We start from the raw sequence: 22,689 nt of genomic DNA, 5'->3' as shown, positions 1-22,689 counted from the left end.
CCGCTCCCGGCACCAGCCTCCGCCTGCGGAGCAGCCCCCGGAGCCCGGTCCGAAGTGCGGCGCGGCGGCGGCGGCGGGGCTATGGAGCAGGAGAAATATCTGCCCGAGCTGATGGCAGAGAAAGACAGCCTGGATCCGTCCTTTGTTCACGCCATGCGCCTCCTGGCTGAAGGTAAGCCCGGCCCAGCCCCTGCCCGCCCCGGTGCCATCCGGGCAGCCCTGCCCTTGGCTTCCCTGACGGGAGAGAGCCGGGCAGAGGTGGCAGCTGGGGGCACTGGTGGCATCACCGGCAGGAGCGGGTGCCACTAAGTAGTGTCCCCGCTCAGCCCCACTTCGGAAGTGGGCAAAGGTGTTTGCGGGCTCCTTGTTACTGTCGTTACTGTCATCGTCGTCATCACGAGGAAGGCAGAAAAGCACTGGAACAGGCGACCAAGAGAGGTGGTGGAGTCTCCATCCTTGAGACCGGGCTAGACAAAGCCTTGGCTGGGATGATCGAGTTGGGGATGGTCCTGCTTTGAGTAGGGGGTTGGACTAGATGTGACCTCCTGAGGTTACTCCCAACGCTCATTCTCTATGATTCGGTTCCCCCTCCTTTAAGTGAATCCACCTCAGCCCCTTGCCCATCAGCGTCCCTGTGGATGCAAGCTGTAGCCTGGATTTCTACTGCATTTCTGAAGCACAGGGGTACCAGCGAGTCACTCACCGCTGTCTGTAAAGATACTGAAACAGGGGTAGGGAGGCAGCTAGATGCATATTTTAAACCCTGGATGAGGACGTGCTGTGGACGATGTCATGCTGTCTCTAGTAGAAGCTCCGCTTGCCAATGACGAGCAAGCCGTTGCTTTTACGAAGTACAGGCTACATTTTGTCTGCCTGTCCTAGGAAAGCAGAGAGCATTCATTATAAAAAATAGCATTCCTCTCTCACTCACCAATACTTTCTGAAGCTTGCTTACAAATAGGTCCTGCTGGCAGAGTACTGAGGATCTTACTTATAGAACCAAACATTCAGCTAAAAAGCTAGATCTATTTTTTTTTATATATTATATATATTATTTTATTTGTATTATGGAAAATGGTTGTCTTCATGGCTTTTTCATTAAGGGCAAATTGTTTCATTGAATAAATGAGTTGTTACAGTCGAGTGGGGGCTGGAGGTAGGGCTTCCATGGCTCCTGATTTTATTTACACAAAGGATGTTAGTTTCCCATTATACTTATTCTGTCTTGGTTTCTGTCTTGAGGTACTAGGGCTTATTGATGGCAACTAAATCCAGTATTATGTTTATTCTGCAGCATTGTTTTCCATTGGCTTTATTATTTCATGTATTCACCGGATATGGTTTATCAGTTTCATGACACAATTTCATTAAGGACTTGCTGCATTTCTCTTAGGTGGGTACCATGATCTAAAGCAGTGGTCTCCAAACTTTTCTGATCGCGCACCACTATCAGTAAAAAAAATTTGAGCACACCCCCCCAATATATGTATATTTATTTATTTATAAATTATATACATGTACTACTCTACTAATATATTATGTACATTATAAAACATACACAAAAATAGAAGTTAAAAAAGATGAGATAAAAAATAAATATAAATAGAAGTTCTAATATTTTCTTCTCGCACCCCAATGGATTGTCTTGCACACCCCACTTTGGAAACCACTGATCTAAAGAACGTTATAGATAACATTTTGTTCTCATTATAGCAATCAGTGTGTGTAACGTAGCTGCATTTCACTCACTTCAATGAGCTATATTATAGAACTGGGAAGACTTTAAAAACTTTATTATTTGCTCCTTTTTTACAAGTCACATACCTATTGAATTTATGTCCTGCCTTAATGTACAGCACTTTAAATATTTAGAAATATAATGAATTAAGCTTTCCTTGTACTTTCTTTTCCTCATGCGTATAGTTGCTTTATTTAAAATACTGTCAAATTGGAATGCAAATATAAAAGAGAACTAGTGACAATGAAGCGTAAATCAAGATGTCCTAACCGGCTCAGAAATGAAGCTGAGATTAAAAACCAGACAAAACAAAAAATGTTAATGATCCCCTTTAAAATGTATAAAATGCAATTATCCAAAAACCTAGGAATAATTTCCAAAGGTCAGTTATGTCTGTAAGCTATATAAAACCATTTAAAAATTGTAATATTAGCATTAAGAGCTTCCTCTAGGTCAGCAGTCTTCATATTGTCTTTCTTAGATGTATGGTTTATTGATTATTCTCAAAGTTACTGAGTCTAGGTTTCATAGAGTTCTTCTGTTTGATAGCTGAAAATCCAGAATGAATAATGATACATTTAATATACTTGGCTATCTTGGTGCTGAGATAACTACAGTACTTTTTTTATAGATGTTATACTAATGTGAATATGATAAACCTTTTATTTCTTATTTCTCAAAGGGGCATTCTTAAACCTTGCAATTTGGTCTTTTCCCAGCAGGGGGAGACAGCTACTGAGAGGGAGCATGTGAGAGAAAACACATGAAAGAAAGAATTGAAAGTATAAAGTGTGAAACAAAGAAAAAATATCAGGTGTTTATTTCTGGGTTTTCAATATGTGTCAAATCTGTATTTCAGAAAAGTAGTAGGACTGAGTAAACGTACTCTGTTTTGGTTTCTTCTCTGTGTTGCTGTTTCTAAGTGCACCTGAATGTTTAAAAAGATGAAGGTGTGTTGTCTGTGGGAGCTGTAGAGAATGCTAATGTTGGATTCACACCAGATACCTGGCATTATCCTTCAAAACACCATCTGTCAAGCTTTCTAGAGATGCATTTTACATTTTTATGTATGATGGCTATTGAAACAGTTTCATTCAAGAGAGCAACTAGTTAAAGCAACAGGAACAGTGATACTTGTTACTTTGGTATAAATGTCAGTGATGTAGATTTTCCCCTTGGAAGGGAAGTATGTATGACAGACATAATTTTTTATGGATGCCTTTTGGATACCTCGAAAAACAGCCAAAAGGGAATAGTAAGAGGGGAAAAAGACAGTCCTCTATAACATTAAGTTTCCATGGGATATCTATTTTTTGAAGCCAGGGTTTCCAAATCTGTTTTATTTTCCCTCTCTTTGAAAAACAATGAATGAAGATCTTCATATTTAGTGATATCTGACAACTATTCTTTTATATTTATCATTCCCCTTGATTGGCAACATATTCCAATTAAAGTATTGTTTTCTTTTTCTTCCTTCAAAGTTGAAAGCTGACAGCATTCATTCTGTTTTTAAAGCGCTGTGACTTTTTTCTTGTCAGTTGCTAGCACCTAGATCTGACAGTAAGACAAGTTTCTGTGGAATCCTTGAAAAAGCAGACAATAGACGAATAATTCCAAAGTACAAATTTCAGTTCAGGACACATCAAATGACAGATATTTTTGTTTCTTCAAAAACTATTCAAAAGATGATGATGCATTTCTTTTAAAAGTGTTTAGCTTATCTAAAAGGCGACTAAGTACTTTTCCCCTATGTTTTTTCCCCCATAGGTAGGAAAAAGGCTCTTGCACACAGCTGTGTCAGGTTGCAGAGCCCTGTTAAACCTTGTTTAAGCTTGTGAGGACTGAGAGCACTCCGCACACAACAGAAATACAGAGCACTTCCATTATATTACTCTAAAGCTTAAAGACCCCAGTTCAACATTGAGATTTCCATTGTTCTAGGTCCAGTATATAAGCATAGGGCAGTTGTCATATTAAACAATTTTGTCTTACCCAGTACCGCAGGAAAAAAGGTGACAGAGTGGGAGTAATGGGTAAATTTTAGAGCTGGGTGACTGAGGCACAGAGAAACTGAGTTGTCCAAAATCACAGAGGATATCTCATGTGGAGCCTAGAAATGAACCTGGGTCTCCTAACACTCCATGCAAAGCCATAAACTAGAGTCTATTTCCCTTAAGAATTTGTGTTAGAACAATTCCTGTGTCATTATCACAGTATTAGAGATGAAAAAAATTAACTGCAAGTGGTTTGTTAGAAAAAGCTGATGAAACATGGATGGTTAGTAATTACTTGCCAGTTCTGTAGTACCCTATTTGCTTTTTCTATTGAAATGTGTCAAACTGTTTATTAAAAAATGTGATTTAACCTGTTATAAAGAAAGCAAAATCTATGGAAATTGTGTTTGCTTCTGATAACCCAATGTCCAGCAAAATGTGAATTTAATGGGGGTTTCTCCATATTAAGTGAACTATGCTATATGGCCATCTGCAGAATAACTACATTCCTTTACAGGAAACTTCAATAGACTTCACTGTAAAGTGACTGTAATTAACTTCTTTGGTTGCTGTTGTTAAATATCACTGCTTCTAGTATTCACTGTTCCCCATTAATATAGATATATATATAAGTGTAGATAATACATGCTAAAACTAAAACCATCCTATGAATAGGTAAAAGAAATCTTTGACCTGCACCTTCAGTATAAAATGCTTGTTTGTATGATAGTAGATCCAATTGTGGCAGAAATTGTACCTACTGTAGGTGATCATGAAATACAGCTAATGCATAGACCTTAAAAGTTTTGAATAAGTATAAATAATCATGAAGATGATGAAAATATCCATGGAAACATGAAGATAAAGGTATATGACTTACGCCATGTAACTGTGGCTGATGAACAGCAATGTAGTCATCTAAAAATGCTTTGTTTTTTTAAAACAAAAGTTTTTCTCCTTTTTCCTTATCATTATTTTCACTGAGACACTGTGGGCACCGACAGAAGTGACATTTGTTGCACAGTTGGTCCCCTGAAAAAGCATTATAGCCATTCACTGACAGAAGCGCATGGTTGCAGAGCACTTTTAAAAGTGCCCTCTCATGCAATAAATTAACTCCCATCTGGGGGTTCAGGTGAAGGTGCTCCAAAGCAGAGCACCTTTATTAACTTCTGTCAGCCTTGGGGCATGACTGGGGCTGGGTTGATGTAGCCTGGCCCCACCCTGGGTGTTTTTTGCAGGATAGGAAAGGGGAGATGGGAGGGAGCAAACATTTGTTGGGGGGGGGGGGCGGGGAATCTGCTCTAACTTACAGCACTTTCTGTGAAGTACCATTAGTTCAAGTGGGAAGCTGCATGTTTGTCCGCTCCTAGTATAAGCAATTTGTCCCAGACACAGGCATAGGTAAATAAAAATGGCCTGTATGTGTCTCTGTGTTTGAAGAAATGTTGCATGACATGATGTAAAAGATATGTCATGCTCACAGATATGAGGTGAAAATACCCATTGGAAGATGACTCAATCAAAATTCAAAAGATCTGCCCAAATGGAAATATCCATATATTAGGTAATAGCTATAATGACAGTACATGAGATCAGAGTGGCCGTTCATTTCTGAGTATTGTCATTGATGCTACCCTGGTATAAATACTTTAGCTAGCCTCAGAATTCTCATCACAATATTTTTGTATTTGTCTCCTATAATTTTAAGGTACTATGTCATAACTAATAGCATTTTATTTTTAGATACTCATGGAAATTCATTTGCTTTTCAAAAAGCAAGGTGGATTTAGTTCATGAATATATATTTCCATTATGAATCTTAGGGCAATAATACGGTCAATGCATGCAAATTATTTTTCTTTGTAATGCAGAATGTGCAGTTCATATTCTTCACTGGAATGTGAAAAGTTATTGGTTAAGCCTGTGACCTGCTATAGTCAGGGTACAGACACTTCTGTAACTTTTATTTACTTATATATAATAAAATATTTAGCAATTGCTATCTGCAGTTTTAACAGCAATAAAGTATATTAGTTGTGACTCTGTCTAAATTAATATCAAATCTGAAAAACAAACCCATACATTAGCATTACTTTACAAATAGCTACTTTGCTACTTGCTTTACTCATATATTTTTCCTGATGTTTACATCAGGTGAAAGAGGATCTCTGTTTAGAAAGTAAAAAGTTTTTGTTAATTATTATTTACTTTGTTGTCTCTTGAAACACAGAGTAAATAATTAGAAGATTGACTAAGGGAACCATACAAATTGTCTTTAGCATACTTTAGGAGTTCTGGATTCACTGAAAACAGTGATGTAAAGTGCCTCTCTAAAACTTGCCTATACTAAAGGCTGATTACATTTAGAAGATTATTAAATAAATAATAGAGGAAGTACAGATATAGACTTATATTATTGCACTTAATAAATAATGCTAAACATCGTAAGCCAGAGTTAAAGTCCACTGAAATCAGTAGGACTCTTTCCATTGACTTTAATTAATCCCTATAAAAATATGGGGTATTGGCTGAGACAAGGAAGAGTAATGGCTGGAATAATAAGCAAGAAAAATGAAAGCAGTGTAAATTTTTTTTACCACAGTGGTACTTTTTAATGGGATACGTAGTTGATACCTGGGTAATAAAAACAAGGCTAACAGTACGAAAAGACTTTTAATAGATTCAGAAGGTGTTTTTATCTGTCTGTACACAATACAAAGAATGACCAGAAAATAATTTGCATTAGGAAATATAACCAAGATAACATTGTAAGAGTTGGGTGAAACAGCATCAAACTGTTTGTATGGACTTCATTAAGTTTACTAGCAATAAAAATAGGTTTGTCTCAAGAAAAAAGAAAAAAAAAGATTAAAAAAAGAATGTCTTCCTTTCGTAAGATAGAAGCAGTTAAGGGTCATTTGATCTGTCATCTTAGAAAATGTTTATTTCAAATGCAGTAAATTATCTTACAATAGAAAGGGAAATACAGGTGCAATTACTAAACACTGTATTTTGACCCTTTTAATTGCAGAGTAATTCTTGATACTGTATAGAGATATTTGAAATCATTTGGACTACTTGAATGTAAAGGAACAACTCTACATGAATATCAAAATCTACCCTGACTGTTAAAGTGAGGAGGTGAAAGGCATTTTTTGTGTCTGAGGTTTATCTGAACTACTACAGCACTATTGATGCTCCCCACTGCCTAGCATAGGAATGTTTCCTTATATTCATTTTCAAATCTCTCTCCATCACCTTCAGTAATGGCACTGACAGGGAAGAGACTGGTGCCCCTCCATTTATCCACTTCACATAATTTTGGAAAATGCTATCAGGGGAAAGGAAAAGAATAGTAAAATGTAATTTAATTAAGTCCACAAATAGAAAAAAATATTTGGTTATTGTAAGGGTTAATCCTACCCAAATGCATGTTAACTGAGGATATGGACAGTCATTACATTTTTACTGCTACAAAAGCTCTTGTGGTGCTGCCAAATGTGAGCCTACAGGTGTGCAAACTGTCTAGTGGTACAAACATGGCCCAAGAACTAGAGAAAAGTAGATGCTTAAAAAGGGAACTTCTCTGTAGTAGGTTTTGTAGTACCACATGTAATGTCTTTTTCATTATATGTAGTGCTACAAGGGTCTGTGAGACTGCAGCATCCCACAGTTCTCTGCTCTCTCTCCCTCTCCCTCCCAACTCTACCCTCCGAGGGGAAGGAAGGAAAGAAGAGAGTAGCTGGCTGCCTGATGGCCTACCTAGCTGGTGAACTATCACAGACCTTTTCTGGAACCCTCCTACCACTGCTTTGGCTGCCAGAACACAGGGTCTTGCCCCTACGATAGTACCACAGTAATATTTGCCACCACTACCAGAGCCCTGGCAAAAGATGATGCTCTGGCACTTGTGGTACTACAGGAAGAGCTCAGCTGTCATTGGCTCCTGACCACCAGCAAGAACTGGGGCTTCCACAGCAGCAGAAGCACCTTGGGGCTTGTGGGGGAGAGGAGAGCAGTTCTCTTTGACCATGCTGCCCCAGCAGGTAGCAGGATCTGTCTGACAGCTGCTGGTTTTCAGCAGCTGCCAGCTGATCATTGATACCCTGCATCCTTCCTCAGCAGGAGAGAGGGCAGGCTGTCAGTGATGTTCAGGCTCCCTGGAGGCTTTGGGACCTAAGGAGCAATACCATATTATTCCCTGTCTGGAGAGGCTGCCTTTCAGGTCACTTCCTAGTTCTTTGGTCAGCATATCTCATAATGCTATGTTTTTGTAGCACTACAAAATGCTGAGGTGCTATATGTAGCACTATAAATTAATAGGCTGTCCATAGCCTGAAAGGTATGGGAAGAAGAGACAGCAGCATAATGAAACACAACTTCCATTCATTCTGGTTTTCTATCTCTAATGCCTTTTCATTCCTTTGATTTGGCATGCACTGTAGAGTTAATAACATCAATGGACCATGTAAGAGTTCATACAGGGTAGTTAGTTTATTTTTTTAAAGAAAGGGGTGAGTAATATAATGTAGCCACAGGGAGCTTATGAGATGTATGCAGCCCAGTGAGCATTGTGTTGTACTATCAAAGATCCTTGAGATCTGGTAGGCAACTGAAGGCTTTCACATAGATACAATTTGAGTGACATAGTTGATGGATCCTTTTTAATAATTACCTTGGTCAAGTTTTCTTTAACTTTTCTATTAGTAAAATGAGGATAAAGTGCTAACTGTAATTGCAAAGTTCTTTACAATCCATGGATGAAAAGAACTTTTTAGGAGCAAGATGTTATTATTATAGCTATAATTTAAGGGCAAAATCAATCCTAGTTATTACAGTCTTCTGGAACTCTTGCAACATTATAATTTGACTCCTGGTACTCCTGGTGGTATTACTGCTGGTACTAATTCTTTCTTCTTGATGGAAGTCTATATTAAAGGTAATCAAAAAATGCAGGAAAAGTGTTGGGGAATTTCAGAAAATTCAAAAGAATATATCTTCTCCCCCTATGATTTGTAATGGTTCATTTTAAATTTCCATTATAAAACCTGAGGGGGGATGTTAAATTCTTTTGAAGCAGAAACTTTTAAAGCTTTAATATACTGATTTTGAAATATTCCAACCATTTGAGTAAGATGATCAAAAAGAAAATATATAGTGACAACAGAATAAATTGACACTAGTAACTAGAAGTGAGGAAAACATTTTTTTCACAACAACAGTTAGGCTAACTTTTTAAATATAAAAATGTATTTCAAATATAAACATATTTAAATGAAAAAAATCTGGTGTTGAAGAAAAATGCTACTTTTTGTATAACTTTCAGTCTGAAAAATCTCCTTTCTTTCCTTGTCTTATGAGCTTACTACAGTTTTTTGAATATAAGAATTATTTTTCTCCTTCAGCGTGGATGCAAACCTGCCATTCTCAATTCCATGTCTAAATGCTTTCAAATGAGTGCTTTCTTTTAGATGGCATCTGCCCCCTATTTATAACTTCTGCACTCCTTTTCTAGTTGAAGAAGTCAGTTCTGTGAAGAGTTGGACAGTCAGGCTGAGTTGTGTTCAAGGTATTGAAAGTATCTCCTTAAGAGTCCAACTGAAAGAGTGCAGCTGATAACAATAATTTCTTCCTCTTTCTCACTTTTTTAGGCAAAATTTGACTTATCAGTATAATCTACCCAAATGCTTCCCAAACTCCCCCAATCCTTGCACACTCATAGAAGAGATGGATATTCATCTCTAAACTAGGAGTGAAGTGAAGCATGGCAGCTCACACCTGCCTATGGCTTTTTTTCCCCCGTGTCCTGAAAAAAAAAGAGTTAGATCTACCTCAGTTTGATGTATGAGAAGTTATTCCTGCAACTGTAAGGCACAGAAGCTTTCCTTTTCAGTGTAACCCGTGCTGGCACACCAGGCTGGGTGATGTGCCGGATTTTGGATCATCAGAGTGCCAGTATCCCTGGGAACCCCTGCAGGCAGGTCTGCTGACTGAAGTGTTCCATGGAGGACAGTGTGATTAACCAAAAAAAGACATTTTATACAACAATTTGAATCGAATTTACAGTTGCAAAATAGATTAATAATACCACCACACTGGGTGGTCCCACTGGCATCAAACAACCTCAGTGTTTACATTCACCTGGTTCTGATCCTTTAAAACAGACTCCCCCTTCTCCCCTCCCCCCTCAATTAGTGAGGTTGATTTCCCTCTGGTCATAATCCCCCTCCATAACAATAAATGGCAACACAGCTATAATTATGATCAGCCACTAGATGGCAGAGGTGAGGCTTCTGCTGCTCCAGGGAAAGAGGAGTCTGGTCTTTCTGGGTAACCCAGCAACAATAAGTCTCTGATCAGCCACTGCAGGTAATAGGCTTCTTTTCTCTAGTTTCCTTCTGAAAAATATACCTCCTGCAAACTCTAGGGGTTGTGTCCTCTCACACACCCATGCAGATTTGGGATTCTCACAGCCTGCTCCCTCTTTGGGCTGTCTCTGTGCTCCAGCACCACCTCCACATGCAGACAGGGGATTCCCTCTGCAGGTATCTGTTCCTGCAGTACAAGCCTTTCCAGCCCAAACAGAGGACTTCCCTCTGCAGGTCCCTGACCAGGGAGCTTATCCTAGCTCCCAGCTAGCTTACCAACCCCCCCCCACCTCTTTCCTTGAGTACCTGCATCCCTGATTGCACAGCTCCACCCCGGGTGGGAAGTCAGCTTCTCCTGGGATGACTCAGGTTCTCCTCTGTCCTGAAGTCTGCTCCCCAGCAAGTCTCAGCTCCATTCCCTTTGCCTGAGGGCAGAGAGGGTCTGAATCTCTGCCCCTCTCTCCAGCCTGGTGGCTTCTCCTCAGCTGTCTTTCGCTCCCTCAGTATTTATAGTTCCATAGTAGCCAGTCAGACTGGGATTTGCAAGGGGTTTCTGGTCACAGTTCAAATGCTCCAGTAAAAAGCATGCATACTCTCTGTTTTGGAAAAGCTGTCACACCCTATACAAACTTTTTGCCACTTTTCTTGCAAAGTTCTTAGGCACAGCTTGCCCACTCAGCTTGCAGCCAAGCAAGCCTTTGCAGCTGTTACATAAACAAAAACTTAAACCCTTGAAAGTGATGGGGCCACCTGTAAAGAGTCAATACTGTGTAGCATTGAATATAGACTCAATGCCTCTTTCGCTTTTCTGTTCAGATTCAGTTCAGGGAGCTGGACAGCACAGAATTATATTCTTTGGTGGTGGCGGCGAGCAGTATGGGCTTGTCAGCTGGTGCAGGCAAGAATAGGAGCAATGAGAACCAGGGATCAGAACCACTGACCAACAGAAAACCAACCTCTAAAGAATAGCCCTGAAGGGTGAGGGGAAGGATACAGGCTTCCCAACAGGTGTAAGCACTAGGGGAGGAGTTGGGAGGGCAGTCCCTTCCCTTATTGGCATGTTCCCCAAGCCCGTGCCTCTGCAAAGCACTGAACACTTCCCTCACATGCTTAAATTTAAAGGATTTCATCTGAAATCACAGTTGTGCTCATTTGTGTATCAAGGAACGGCACTGCATTGAACTATTGATAAGTTTTCTATTTCCGTGCTTGCTGCTACGGCCCTGATTATATTCTTCTGTATTTTTAGTAGTCTCTTGAAAAACATAATTATAAGCAATTCCAGACTTGGGGCAAATTTGCTAAAGCAGCCTTCAAAGAATAATTTAATAATCCATGGGAAAACAAAGGGGAGCTCTGCATGCTGCTTTCTTAACAAGAAAAGCAGGCCAAAAGGCAAGTAGGTTATATTTTGTGTATCACTCCACCTTCCCTTCCAGAAAAAAATGATTTTCAGAGAGATTCACATGTGGTAAGTTGTACTGAATTGTATACAAAGAAGGTGCACACCCAATTTCAATCTGTAGTCTTAGAAACCATGTGTGAGTCTTGACACTTCAAAAGGACATGCATTACCTGAAATGATGTGCCTGGAGTTAGAAAGAGGTGAAAGCAGAAGAGCAAGGGTGTAGTCCTTTCCATGTTTCAGATACTCTGAGATAACAGTATAAGTAGTTAATTGTAGAAATGTGCTAACTGAAGGAGATTTCTTGCAGATAAAGAAAAGAGAAGTCTAATTAAAGAAAACAAAAGAGTCAGCTTGAATTACACCCAGGGCTCTGAGTTTAATGCGTTATGAACTGCACAAAATATTGAACTGGAAACAGAAATGAATTTCAAATAAGCATCAGTCCTTGGCTGTTTCTTTCCTCTTTCATGCTCCCCCTACCCCTGCTTTTCATAGCCTTTGGATATTTCAGAAATATCATACCAGCTCCCAGTAGCAGGCATCTTCAAAAAGATGGTGGGGTAGGGGCCGGGGAGGAAAGAGTAGAGAAAAAGGAACATGTCAATCAAGAGAAGTGAGCTAGAAAAGTAAGAGAGGGTGAAGAAAGGGGAATTAATATGGAAAGAGGTTGATAATACAGAAAATAGGTCATGAAGGAAACTAAACAAAAAGAGAAAGCTAAAAAACACTCAGGTAAGATATTTAGATAAGTAAACAAATTCCAATTTAATAGCTATAAAATTCTCACTTTCACCTCCAACCACCAAAAATGGTGCAAGATAGAAATTTTCAGCCTTGCCATTATTTGATTTTTTAAAAGAACTGTAAACTTTCAAGACTGCCCACTGAAAAGTTTTGTTTAATCAAAATAGCTAAAGCTGGCTGTTGCTCAGTATTTACATTAATTGGCAGCTTTTCACTGTTTAAAATGAGGAACAGAAGTTCAGGGTCCTATTTTAACCTTTAGCAAAGTTTCTGTGGGCAATTTTATGACTTCTTGCTATTGTATTTGGCTCTGTGTTTGGGACTACAATGTAGGTGCCTGCCACATACTCTATTTATTCAAATATAAATTGAGATTATTTTCACCAATCAGCATGGGGGGGGAACATCATCTTACATCTGTATACAAGGAAACCTCATCTAAATACATTGTTTATCATTAAACTGCTGCCAGAATCAAGCATGTGCTCAGTAATGGAAGCCATGAATGAAACTATGAAGTTGATTAAATGCACCCAACACTGAGCATAGCTATAAAATACATGGTTCACATTAGACAAACATACAGATAGAAACTAGGGCTGTGCAAAGCTTTTGGTGCTGATTCAAATTGGAGAAGATTTGGCCCAATTCGGTGGCTGAATCTGTAAATCCAAATTGGATCAGGAGACCCATTAATCTCTGAATTGAATCAGAAGACTATGATCTGACAATTTGGAAATAGACACAGCTTTATATGTTTTTTCTACATACCCCGAAGTACCAGGTGCAACTCATGAATGCTGAGATGGTGGGGCAGATGGAGCATCCTGGGGCCCCCCCCTGTACTCAGTGGTGGACCCAGAAGTGGACCGGAAGTAATTCTGGTCCACTTCCAAGTCTGCCGCTGAGTCCGCAGGGATCCTCATGCCTCTCCAGCTCAGCAATTGGCTGGGGGGACCCCAGGTGCCCCCTCCAGATCCAGGAGGCACCAGTCACCGAGTACTTCTGGTCCACTTCTGGGTTTACCACTGAGCACGGACCCCCCTGCGCTCCCATGGGACGCTCCATCCACCCCACCATCTCAACCTTCACGAGCCCCCTGGTACCTTGAAGTATGCGAAAAAACCCATATAAAGCTGTGTCTATGTCCAAATTGTCAAATTTTCAGAGTCTTCCAATTCAATTTGGAGAGATTAATGGGTCTCCTGATTTGATTTGGATTCATAGATTCAGCTGCTGAATTGGGACAGGTCTCCTCCAAATCGAATCAGCACCCAAAGCTTTGTACAGTCCTAGTTCCTATCTGTATGTTTGCTCAATGTGGGTCATGTGTTTTATAGCCATGCTCAGTGTTGGCTGCATTAATCTACTTCATAGTTTCTTTCATTAATGGCTTCCATTACTGAGCACATGACTGTTTTTGGCAGCAGTTTAATGCCCAATCGCTGAGTCTCTGTATCAGAATTGAATCTTCAGATTCAAATTTGGTGGAATCAAATCGGGACAGTGATGCAAATCAGCAAATCAAATCACTGTCCCCCAAACCAAGCTGAATCTGAATTGAATATGGCCCACTTTGCATACCCCTAATAGGAACCTACTACAAGGATAAGTTAGTGCAGCTCATCTGAATAAGATATATGGCAGTTCCCACTGTCCTCAGTCCCCCCCAGCACTAGCTCTTTTTCAACTCACAATGAGCCACTACATTTAATGTATTTCAACTTCCAATTCACACCCACAGCTGAGCTGCATCTTTCTTTCCCATTTCTAATTATTACTGTTTCTTCATCTGCCTTAAATGTCTGGCAAATATCTTCAAACAGGGCCCCAAGCAGTTTACCCAGAATCTCTCTGTCAGCCTGTCTCTCAACCTGTCATATTTGATGCATTCTCACAGGCAAGCTAAGGAAGTATGGATGGATTGTAAGGTGGATAGAAAACTGGCTGGAGCATCAGACTCAGATAGCAATGGCTTGATGTTGGCAGCTGGTATCAAGTGGACTGCCCCAGGGGGCTGGTTCTGGGGTCAGTTTTGTTCAATGTCTTCATCAGTGACCTGGAAGATGCATAGAGTGTGCCCTCAGCAAATTTGCAAATGACACCGAGCTGGGGAGAGTAGTAGATATGCTGGTGGGTAGGGCTAGGACTCGGAGTGGCTAAAACAAATTGGAGGATTGGGCTAAAAGAAATCTCATGAGGTTTGACAAGGACAAGTGCAAAGTCCTGCATTTAGGATGGAAGAATCCCATGCTTGGGACTGACGGGCTGGGTAGCAGCTCTGCAGAAAAGGACATGTAGACAGTAAGCTGAATATAAACCAGCAGTGTGCCCTTCTTGCCAAGAAGGCTAATGGCATACTGGGCTGCATTGGTAGCTGTGTCATCAGTAGGTCAAAGGAAGTGATTATTCCCCTGTATTCAGCACTGATGAGGCCATGTCTGGAGTACTGTATTCAGTTTTGGGCACCCCTTTACAGAAAGGATGTGGACAAATTGGAGAGTGTCCAGTGTAGGGCAACAAAAATGCTGAGTGGGCTGGCAGACATGACTTATGAGGAAAGGTTGAGGGAACTGGGCTCATATAATCTAGAGAAAGAAAGACTGAGGGGAGATTTTAATAGCAGCCTTCAACTACCTGAAGGGGGGTTCAAAAGAGGATGGAGCTAGAATGTTCTCAGTGTTGGCAAATACAGAACAACAAGCAACAGTCTCAAGTTGCAGCAAGGGAAGTTTAGGTTAGATATTAGGAAGAATTTTCTCACTAGGAAAGTAATAAAACACTGGAACAGGCTACCCGGAGAGGTGGTAGGATCTCCATCCTTGGAGATCTTCATAACTGGGCTAGACAAAATTTGACTGGGTTGATTTAGTTGGTGATGGTCCTGCTTTGAGCAGAGGGTTGAACTAGATGACCTCCTGGGGTCCCTTCCAACCCTAAATTTCTATGATTCTGTGAGTCTAAATTCAGGTTATATAGTCTCTAAGACAACACTGAAACAATCAATTGCTGCTTTTTCTTTAAATTCCTGGGATATGTAAATTTTTATATTAATTCTTTTTATATTTAGGTTATACAGTTTTAGATTTTTAGTTAAGTCATAGAATTATGTATTGGAATATATAAGTGTTATGAGCAACAAATCAAGAAGGTCCCTTTTTATTGATATGCATCATTCGTCTTTGTACCACAGATCAGAACACTTGTCCAGGCTCTGATTATTACATCTGTTTTTGTTCTTTTAACCTGTTCCTTCCTAACTGCCTAATTCAGCTTGTTCAAAATTCATCTACCAAATCACCACATTCCAGTTTTTTTTGCTGGTTCTCTTTAACACTGCATCAATTTTTACTCTATTAGTATTTTCATTCAAAGCCCTGGACAACTCTCCACCTTTCTCTTGTTGGTTTCCTTTGTTCCAAAACAATGCCAGGTCTTCATATCCTGTTTTGTCTTCCCTTTCTTATCTACATGCATTTCCTCTCTCTCTTTCTGACAAACTTTCCCAGTCTGCCCTTTCCCTTTGTTCAAGTCTTTTAAAATATGCAGTTCTTTCCATGTAGCTCTCAAGAAGTTACTCTGTTCTTTAATTCTGGACTTTCCTGAATAAACAGTTTGGGACCAGGTTTCTTTGTATCTTTGAGTTTAGCATTATAACAAGACTCTTTTTTGGTGTGTCACTTTCATCGTTCTTTTTAAGAGTAGCAACACATGTTTTGAAAAGTTTTTGAAAAGTGAATTTGCATACAGCAACCCTGTGTGGTGACTGACTGAGATGTCTGTTATTAACAAATTTGAATTACATAGCTGTGTTACATTTGCGGTGAAACTTATGAAGACAATTCTTTAGTATTAAAAAGCATTACAACATAAACCTGAAATAGAGGTACTGGTTCTAGTGGTTTGCAGACTGTGGTTAGTTGACTCTGTGTTTTCTCCAGGTAAATGTATTACAATCTCCTTTGTAAAGAAGCAGACTTGTTGCCTGTAAAACCAACTGGAAATTAAGAGAAGGAGTTTGTGTAGTTGTGTTTGCTTGCAGTTGTCTTTGTAACAGTTGAAAACTATTTTAGGTGAGTTGAGTCACTGGCGGGACTGGAGCTGCCAGCTGTAGGGGAAGGAATATCCTTGAGAGCTGCAGAAACAGAAGAGAAAACAGGAGGCAACTGACTGGATACAGTACCCAAGGGTAGAAGAGAAAACCGAAAGGGAGAGGGTCTAATGAGAGATAGAAATAGCATATATTGGAGAGGAAACATCATAATGATGTCAATGATGATGTGATTATATTTTTTGCAAGCATGACATGATACTTATTACAATAAAATCTATATAAATACTTTCCAAATATTACAATTTCTGCATAATTGCTGGGTGTAGTTGCTACATGAGTGTTGGATCTTTTCAAGTGGAGGAAGGTCTATACTAGAGGTGGTCAAAATATGGCCCATGGGCCAGATCTAGCTCACAGAGGGGCTTTGTCTGGCCTTTGGCGGGTCCATCAGTCCCTCCTGGCCTGCGCATCATCCAACAGTGGCATGTCCTGCAGCGGGACTGGGGCAGCTCTGCACTGGACTGCCTTTCTAGGCAGCCCAGGCAGCAACAGCTGCTGGCACAGCTGCTGCAGGAAGTGGTGGGCAGTGCTGAGGGTGAGGGGGCTACTTTTCCCCCATGCCAAGCACATTTCTGCCCTGCCAGCACTGTGTTGCTCCAGCTGTTCAGCATGAGCAGGAAAATCTGCAGCAGACACAGGGCGGGGCTGTATGCAGGTCCCTACCAGTACTGCAGGGCTGGGGTCAGAAGCTGCCAAGAAAGGCAGTCCAGCACGGAGCTGTCCCACCCCCAATGCAAACAAAGGGTGGTGGTAAGATGTGCTATGGACAGACAGTGCAGAGCAGGTGTGGGGGCTGGGTCAGCGCTGTGTGGGCTGTGTGCTATTGCTCCTGTTAGAGAGTCGGTGCAGGGCATGCGGGCTCCAGGCTGTTGTGGCATGGAGGCAGGTGCTGACCAGCTCAGGGGGATGCATGTGCAGGGGAGATCCCAAACACACCCCACCTTACCCACAAGCCCTCCCCTGCAAATCCCATAATCATACTCCCCCCCTCCCCACACACAATCTCACCCCCACACAAACACACAACCATTGGTCTCTGGGGGGAGCCACACTCACTACTACCTGCACCCCCCCACCACACACACCCAGCCACCCTCCTCCTTCACAGACCCCACACAAACCCCCCACAACCTCCCCATACCCACCCACATTCACACATACCCCACAGCCCCTCACAAACCCTATACCCCCACACTCACACCACAGTATACAAGAGTAAGACTTCATTCTGAGCTATTATGAAATCACCTGTATATACACAATGAAAACACACACAAATCAGGACAAAAAATCTTTAAAATTAAAATATGCTATCGTGGATGTTATTTTTAGTATATAATTTGGGGGGGGGGGTTGGTTCCAAGATTTCATAGACATTAGGGCTGGAAGGGACCTTGTGAACTCATCAGATCCAGCCCTGTGCCCAAGGGGCAGGAAATCAGCTGAGGTCAGATCATCCCAGCAAGATAAGCATCCAAATGTTTCTTAAAGGTGTCAGGGAACAGATCCGAATGAATTGGGCCCCAGGGTCACGGTGGGACGGGGAGGCAATCAGAACACGATCAGGTGGGATTAGCGGCTGTGGAGTCTGAGAGGCACCTAAGCATATGGTTTCAACTAAGAAGGATTTATTTACTCACACTTTGAAGCGGAAGCACAAAGTTGCTTTCTTCAGTTACAGTTACAGAACCAGCAAACAATCAACAACAGAGGGGTCTGTTAGCCCATAAGGTTCACAGTGAGCCCTTGCTTTCTACTCCTGAGGGATAGGTGCAGCTGCCCACTGCTAGTCCCAGGGCTGGTCAACAGCTCATAGGTAGGAGATGGACAACAAAACAAAACTGTAACATGTCGGGAAGAGCGGGGTCCTGATGCCAGTCCAATGGACAAACGGATGGTCGAAGGTAGAAGCCGAGGTCGAAAAGCCAGGTAAACAATGAAGCTGAAGTCGAAGTTGTAGGGATGATTTGGATCGGTGGTCGTTAATCGGTGCCAATGTTCAGAAGCCAGAAGATCAGTACAATAATAACCGTAACGAGATCAATGCGAAACGCCAAACAAGGGAGGAGACCAGTAGGCCAGAAGGCCTAGCTGAAAAGCAGTCCCTATTTTTTCAGCTCGAGTGGGTTTCCCCCACAGCGTGAGACAGTCTCCGCTAAGAGCAGTCTCTGCAACACGCTGGGTCTGGTCTCCTTCCACCAACCACCCACTCCAAACACCCACACAACACACCCAGGGAGGGGCTCTCTAGTCTTTTATAAAAATTTGGTGGCCAATCAAAACGCTCTCCGTAGAGAAATTTCTAGTCTGATTACCTCATGTCAGGTTCTGACTGAGCATGCTCTCAGTCAGGAGCTGACACAATCTGAGCATACGCCTGTGGGGAAAGTAGGTCAGTAATGATTGACAGGCCAACAGGTCACCCAGGGGGCACGCACTGGGTGAGCTTCAGAATTTTCCACTCACAGAGTCAAATGTGCATGTCAGTTCTGGCACTTCTGTGTTGTCAGCATACATTTAAGATTTTTCCATGACAAAAGGTAGCCAGAGTAGGTGCTTGTATCACTCCTGGGGGAAGTCTGTTCCAGACTCTGGAGACTCAGACAGTAAAGAAGTTTTTCCTTGTAGCCAGTCTAAAATGCTGTTCCAGCAGTTCATGACTGTTAGACCTTGTCTTCCTTTGGGGTGCTCTGGTGAGCAGATGTTCCCCCAGTTCCTCATACATACCCCATATATACTTATAGGTTGCCACCAAGTCACCCCTGAGCCTTTGCTTCTCCAGGCTGAAGAGAACCATGCTTCTTAGCCTCTCCTCATAACACCTGTTCTATTGACCTCTAATCATGCACATGGCCCTCCTCTGGACTCTCTCAAGCTTCTCCACATCTTTTCTAAATTGTGGAGCACAGAGTTGGATGCAGTACTCTAGCTGAGGCCTCACCAAGGCCGAGTGAAGTGGGAGGACTGTCTGGGTCTTGCTTGAGATGCATCAGTAGATGCAAGCCAGATTTTTATTTGCTTTGCTGGTTGTGGCATCGCATTGGTGGCTCATGTTCATTTTGTGGTCAATCATGACCCCCCAGTCTCTTTCAGTTGTGGTGCTAGTGAGTGTAGCAATCTGAGTGGTACTAGTAGAGTCTAAGTATGATGTAGGTTTTTTCTTCTGAGGTGGAGCATCTTGTATTTCTCTATGTTGAATGTCATCAGGTCTTGATCTGCCCACCTTGCGAGCCTGTCCAGGTTGGCCTGAATTGCCAGCCTATCCTCTGGCATGACTGTACTTCCCTATAATTTGGTGTTGTCTGTGAACTTAGCTAGTCCACTTATGACACCCAAATTCAGATAATTTATTAATATATTAAAGAGTACTGAGCCCTGGGGAGTACCACTGGTCATCATGGACTATGTTGACTTGGTTGTATTGACTATGATTCTTTGGGTCTGACCCTGGAGCCAGTTTCCTAGCCATCGGACTGTAAGGTTGCTGAGGCTGCAGTTCCCCAATTTTACCATGAGGACATCATGGGAGACCAAGTCAAAGGCTTTTTTGAAATCTAAATATATGACATCAACCTATTCTCCTTTTTCCAGCTGATGTATTACCTGGTCATAAAAGGAAATGAGGTTAGTTAGGTAAGACCTACCCACAACAAGGCCATGTTGGCTATCTCTCAGAATGTTGCCTTCTGTTAGCCTGATGGTGTTGGTTTCTTTGCTTTTGTTTGTTTGTTTTTCCCCCCAAGATCTTTCCAGGGATTGAGGTCAAACTGATTGGCCTGTAGTTCCCTGGATCTTTCTTCTTTCCTTTCTCAAAGAAAGGCCCTCTTGCAATTTTCAGGAACCTCTCCCAGATGCCATGAGTGCTTAAATATCCTCTCCATTGGCCATGCTATGACGTCAGCCAATTCTTTAGCGTTCCATCTGGGCCAGCTGACTTGTGGATGCCCAGCCTTTCAAGCTGTTCCCTCAGAAGATCTTCACCAATGGCAAACCCCCTTCCCAAAAGAGGTACTTCTGGGGCAAGGGCAGGAACTTCCAGTGACAAAGGTCAGGAGTTAGGGGGTGGGACTTCCAGCACCAAGATGGTGACTAGGGGGTGGGCTCCTTGACAGCTCGCCAAAACTCATGAAGTGGCCTCCAGTCAAAATAATTGCCCTTCCTTGTTCTATACAATAGCAAATAGGAAAGTAGAGTATCTTAAGAGATTTTTCAATGAGGCATGGCATAAATAGAAAAGTTTGACATCTTGTGGTTAATCATCTCTGTAGGCTGTTATACTTCCAGGGCACATCTACACATGCAAGTAATGTAACTGAATAAACCCCGACACAATTTGAACTGGTGTAAACTAATCCAGACATCACCGTCTACATGTTTTGTTTCAGCACAGTAAGTTACAGCACTGTTGGATAGTCCTGTCAGACACAAGTACTATCTGATGGCAAAGTAAATTAGTGTACGCCTACCTAATTGCCATGCACGTGTAGATGGTGATGATTTACTATGCAGCAAATTAGTCTACTGTACAGTAAAGTGCACAGGTAGACATTTCCCCATGGAGCCATAGTGTTGAAAGGGCCATATAGGTCATCTACTCCAACATAAATGCAAGTTTTGTTATTCCTAAACCATTCTATCTAGCTTCCTGAAAGCCACCAGTGAAGAGAGTCTATGGTTCCTCTTTATCCATACCTATATTCCTTAAGTAGAACTGGATAATCTCAGTCACAAAGCTGATTCAGTAGAACCTAGATTATTTTTATCCTAATGGTTCATAACCAAATTAAGGATGAATTACACAGCTGTTTGCTGTAACTTCTCCACTCAGAACTCATCAGCAGTCTCTCACAGTTGATTAGAGAAGGGGTGGCCTTTAAAATAAAAGCTGTATCAAATACTTGAAGCACCTCAGTGGTTCTGCAGAACTCTGTATGCCCCTGGTTATTCCACAAATCCGCAGCTTCATGAGGCTTAGGAGGAGCCTGGGTTCCCTTGTACTATATGGACATTGAGTAAGAATTGATTCTTCATAATGGCCTAATTCATCACTTGGATTGTATGATATTCTGGTGGTGAGCACAGCCTCCAAAGCTGTCTCAATAAATGTTACACATTCTGTACCCACAGAGATAAATCTAGTCAGACATTTGAACTTTGTTCCTCGTAACTCCATCACCACAGTGATGTAGCATCTGCACCACAGTGACATAGTAGTGATGTAGGCACTACCTGTGATGCTGCCACTGCTGTGCAGTAGCTCATTGCTGTATGCAGTACCTGTGATGCTACCAGTGATGTAAGCACTACCTGTGATGCTGCCACAGGTACTCGTGGGTAACAAATGTGCAGTCAGGGACACATGTAGATGCACCCTCTCTGAATTAAATAATAGCTATTCTATTTGTAATATAGTCCAAAACATACAAATTACCTGCTCAAACAGATTAAGTGTATACCTTTTATAGAGTTTCTGCTTTTCCCCAGTGTATGTGAGTCCTTCCAAAAGAGGAACACATTGCAATTATGTTCTGATTGTTCAGCTGGAGTTTGTTCTATTGCTAAATAAGCTAGTGTTTACTGTTCTGTATAGGAAGTTTCCTGAGTAGCAAACTTTCTTATGACTTGCAATTGAGACTGCTAAGGGGAGGAATTTAGATACACTCTCACTTCTCAAATCTTATTTATCTTAGTAAAATATAAATATAGCTCAATGTCTTTTCTAATGAGGGCACTTCATAATTGCAATAAATGTTAATTTTCTAATTTATTTTAAACACTAAATGCAGCTATTTGTTAAATAGATTTAAATTGTAAAAAATCAATTAAAGACATTTCACCATGTAGTGCATTGTGAATTTTTTTCTGCTGGTTTGAAGAAATTTTAGCATTTGTCTGTTTAAAGAACAATTCCAGATAATTGACCTTGCAGAGTCATGATGACCAGGAACTTAAGCAGTGGGGAAAAAAATAGCTTTTTTCAGGCTGATACAGTAGCATCAGTGGATGATCCAGTAGTTGATAGAGATTTGGGGTCTGTGGCTGTAGTGACATTTGCAACAATGTTTGTAACCATTGTTGTCTATTGTAGACACATGCAATATGAATTGGTTGCATGTCCTCAGATTTGAAGTCATACTGAGTTTTTTGTTTTGTTCTGTCTGTCTCTTTGATGTAGTGAAAGACCCCCATGACTGTAGCATAAGTTTCTAACACACTAATAATTGTTTTCAGGTTCCTATTAAAAAAAATATGTCAATAGGTGACCACTTGTGCTTCTATCAGAGGTCAGGAAAACAGATCTTACGATGACAGGCTGAGAG

General features: G+C 41.3%; 1 protein-coding gene and 1 long non-coding RNA gene across 2 annotated transcripts in view; one reads left to right on the top strand and one right to left on the bottom strand.

Annotated features, from left to right (window-relative positions):
* The first annotated feature begins 6 nt into the window (after positions 1 to 6).
* The window catches only part of KHDRBS2 (KH RNA binding domain containing, signal transduction associated 2), a 739,858-nt gene continuing 717,175 nt past the window's right edge, over positions 7 to 22,689 (top strand). The window contains exon 1 of the mRNA XM_019537588.1: positions 7 to 172. Coding sequence (XP_019393133.1) covers positions 82 to 172 — 91 coding nt within the window. The 5' untranslated portion in view covers positions 7 to 81. The remainder of the gene's footprint in view (positions 173 to 22,689) is intronic.
* LOC109311760 lies at positions 9,814 to 19,103 on the bottom strand. Its single transcript, XR_002101604.1, has 3 exons — positions 19,093 to 19,103; positions 10,721 to 10,723; positions 9,814 to 9,906 (listed from the first exon to the last, which is right to left on the bottom strand). It is a non-coding gene; the product is annotated as an uncharacterized LOC109311760 (long non-coding RNA).

The sequence above is a fragment of the Crocodylus porosus genome, unplaced genomic scaffold (assembly GCF_001723895.1).
Source record: "Crocodylus porosus isolate Cpor-Errol unplaced genomic scaffold, CroPor_comp1, whole genome shotgun sequence".
In the NCBI taxonomy this organism is placed as follows: domain Eukaryota; kingdom Metazoa; phylum Chordata; order Crocodylia; family Crocodylidae; genus Crocodylus; species Crocodylus porosus.
Note: the sequence above shows the minus strand (reverse complement) of the source record. Positions and strands in the feature narration are given on the sequence as shown.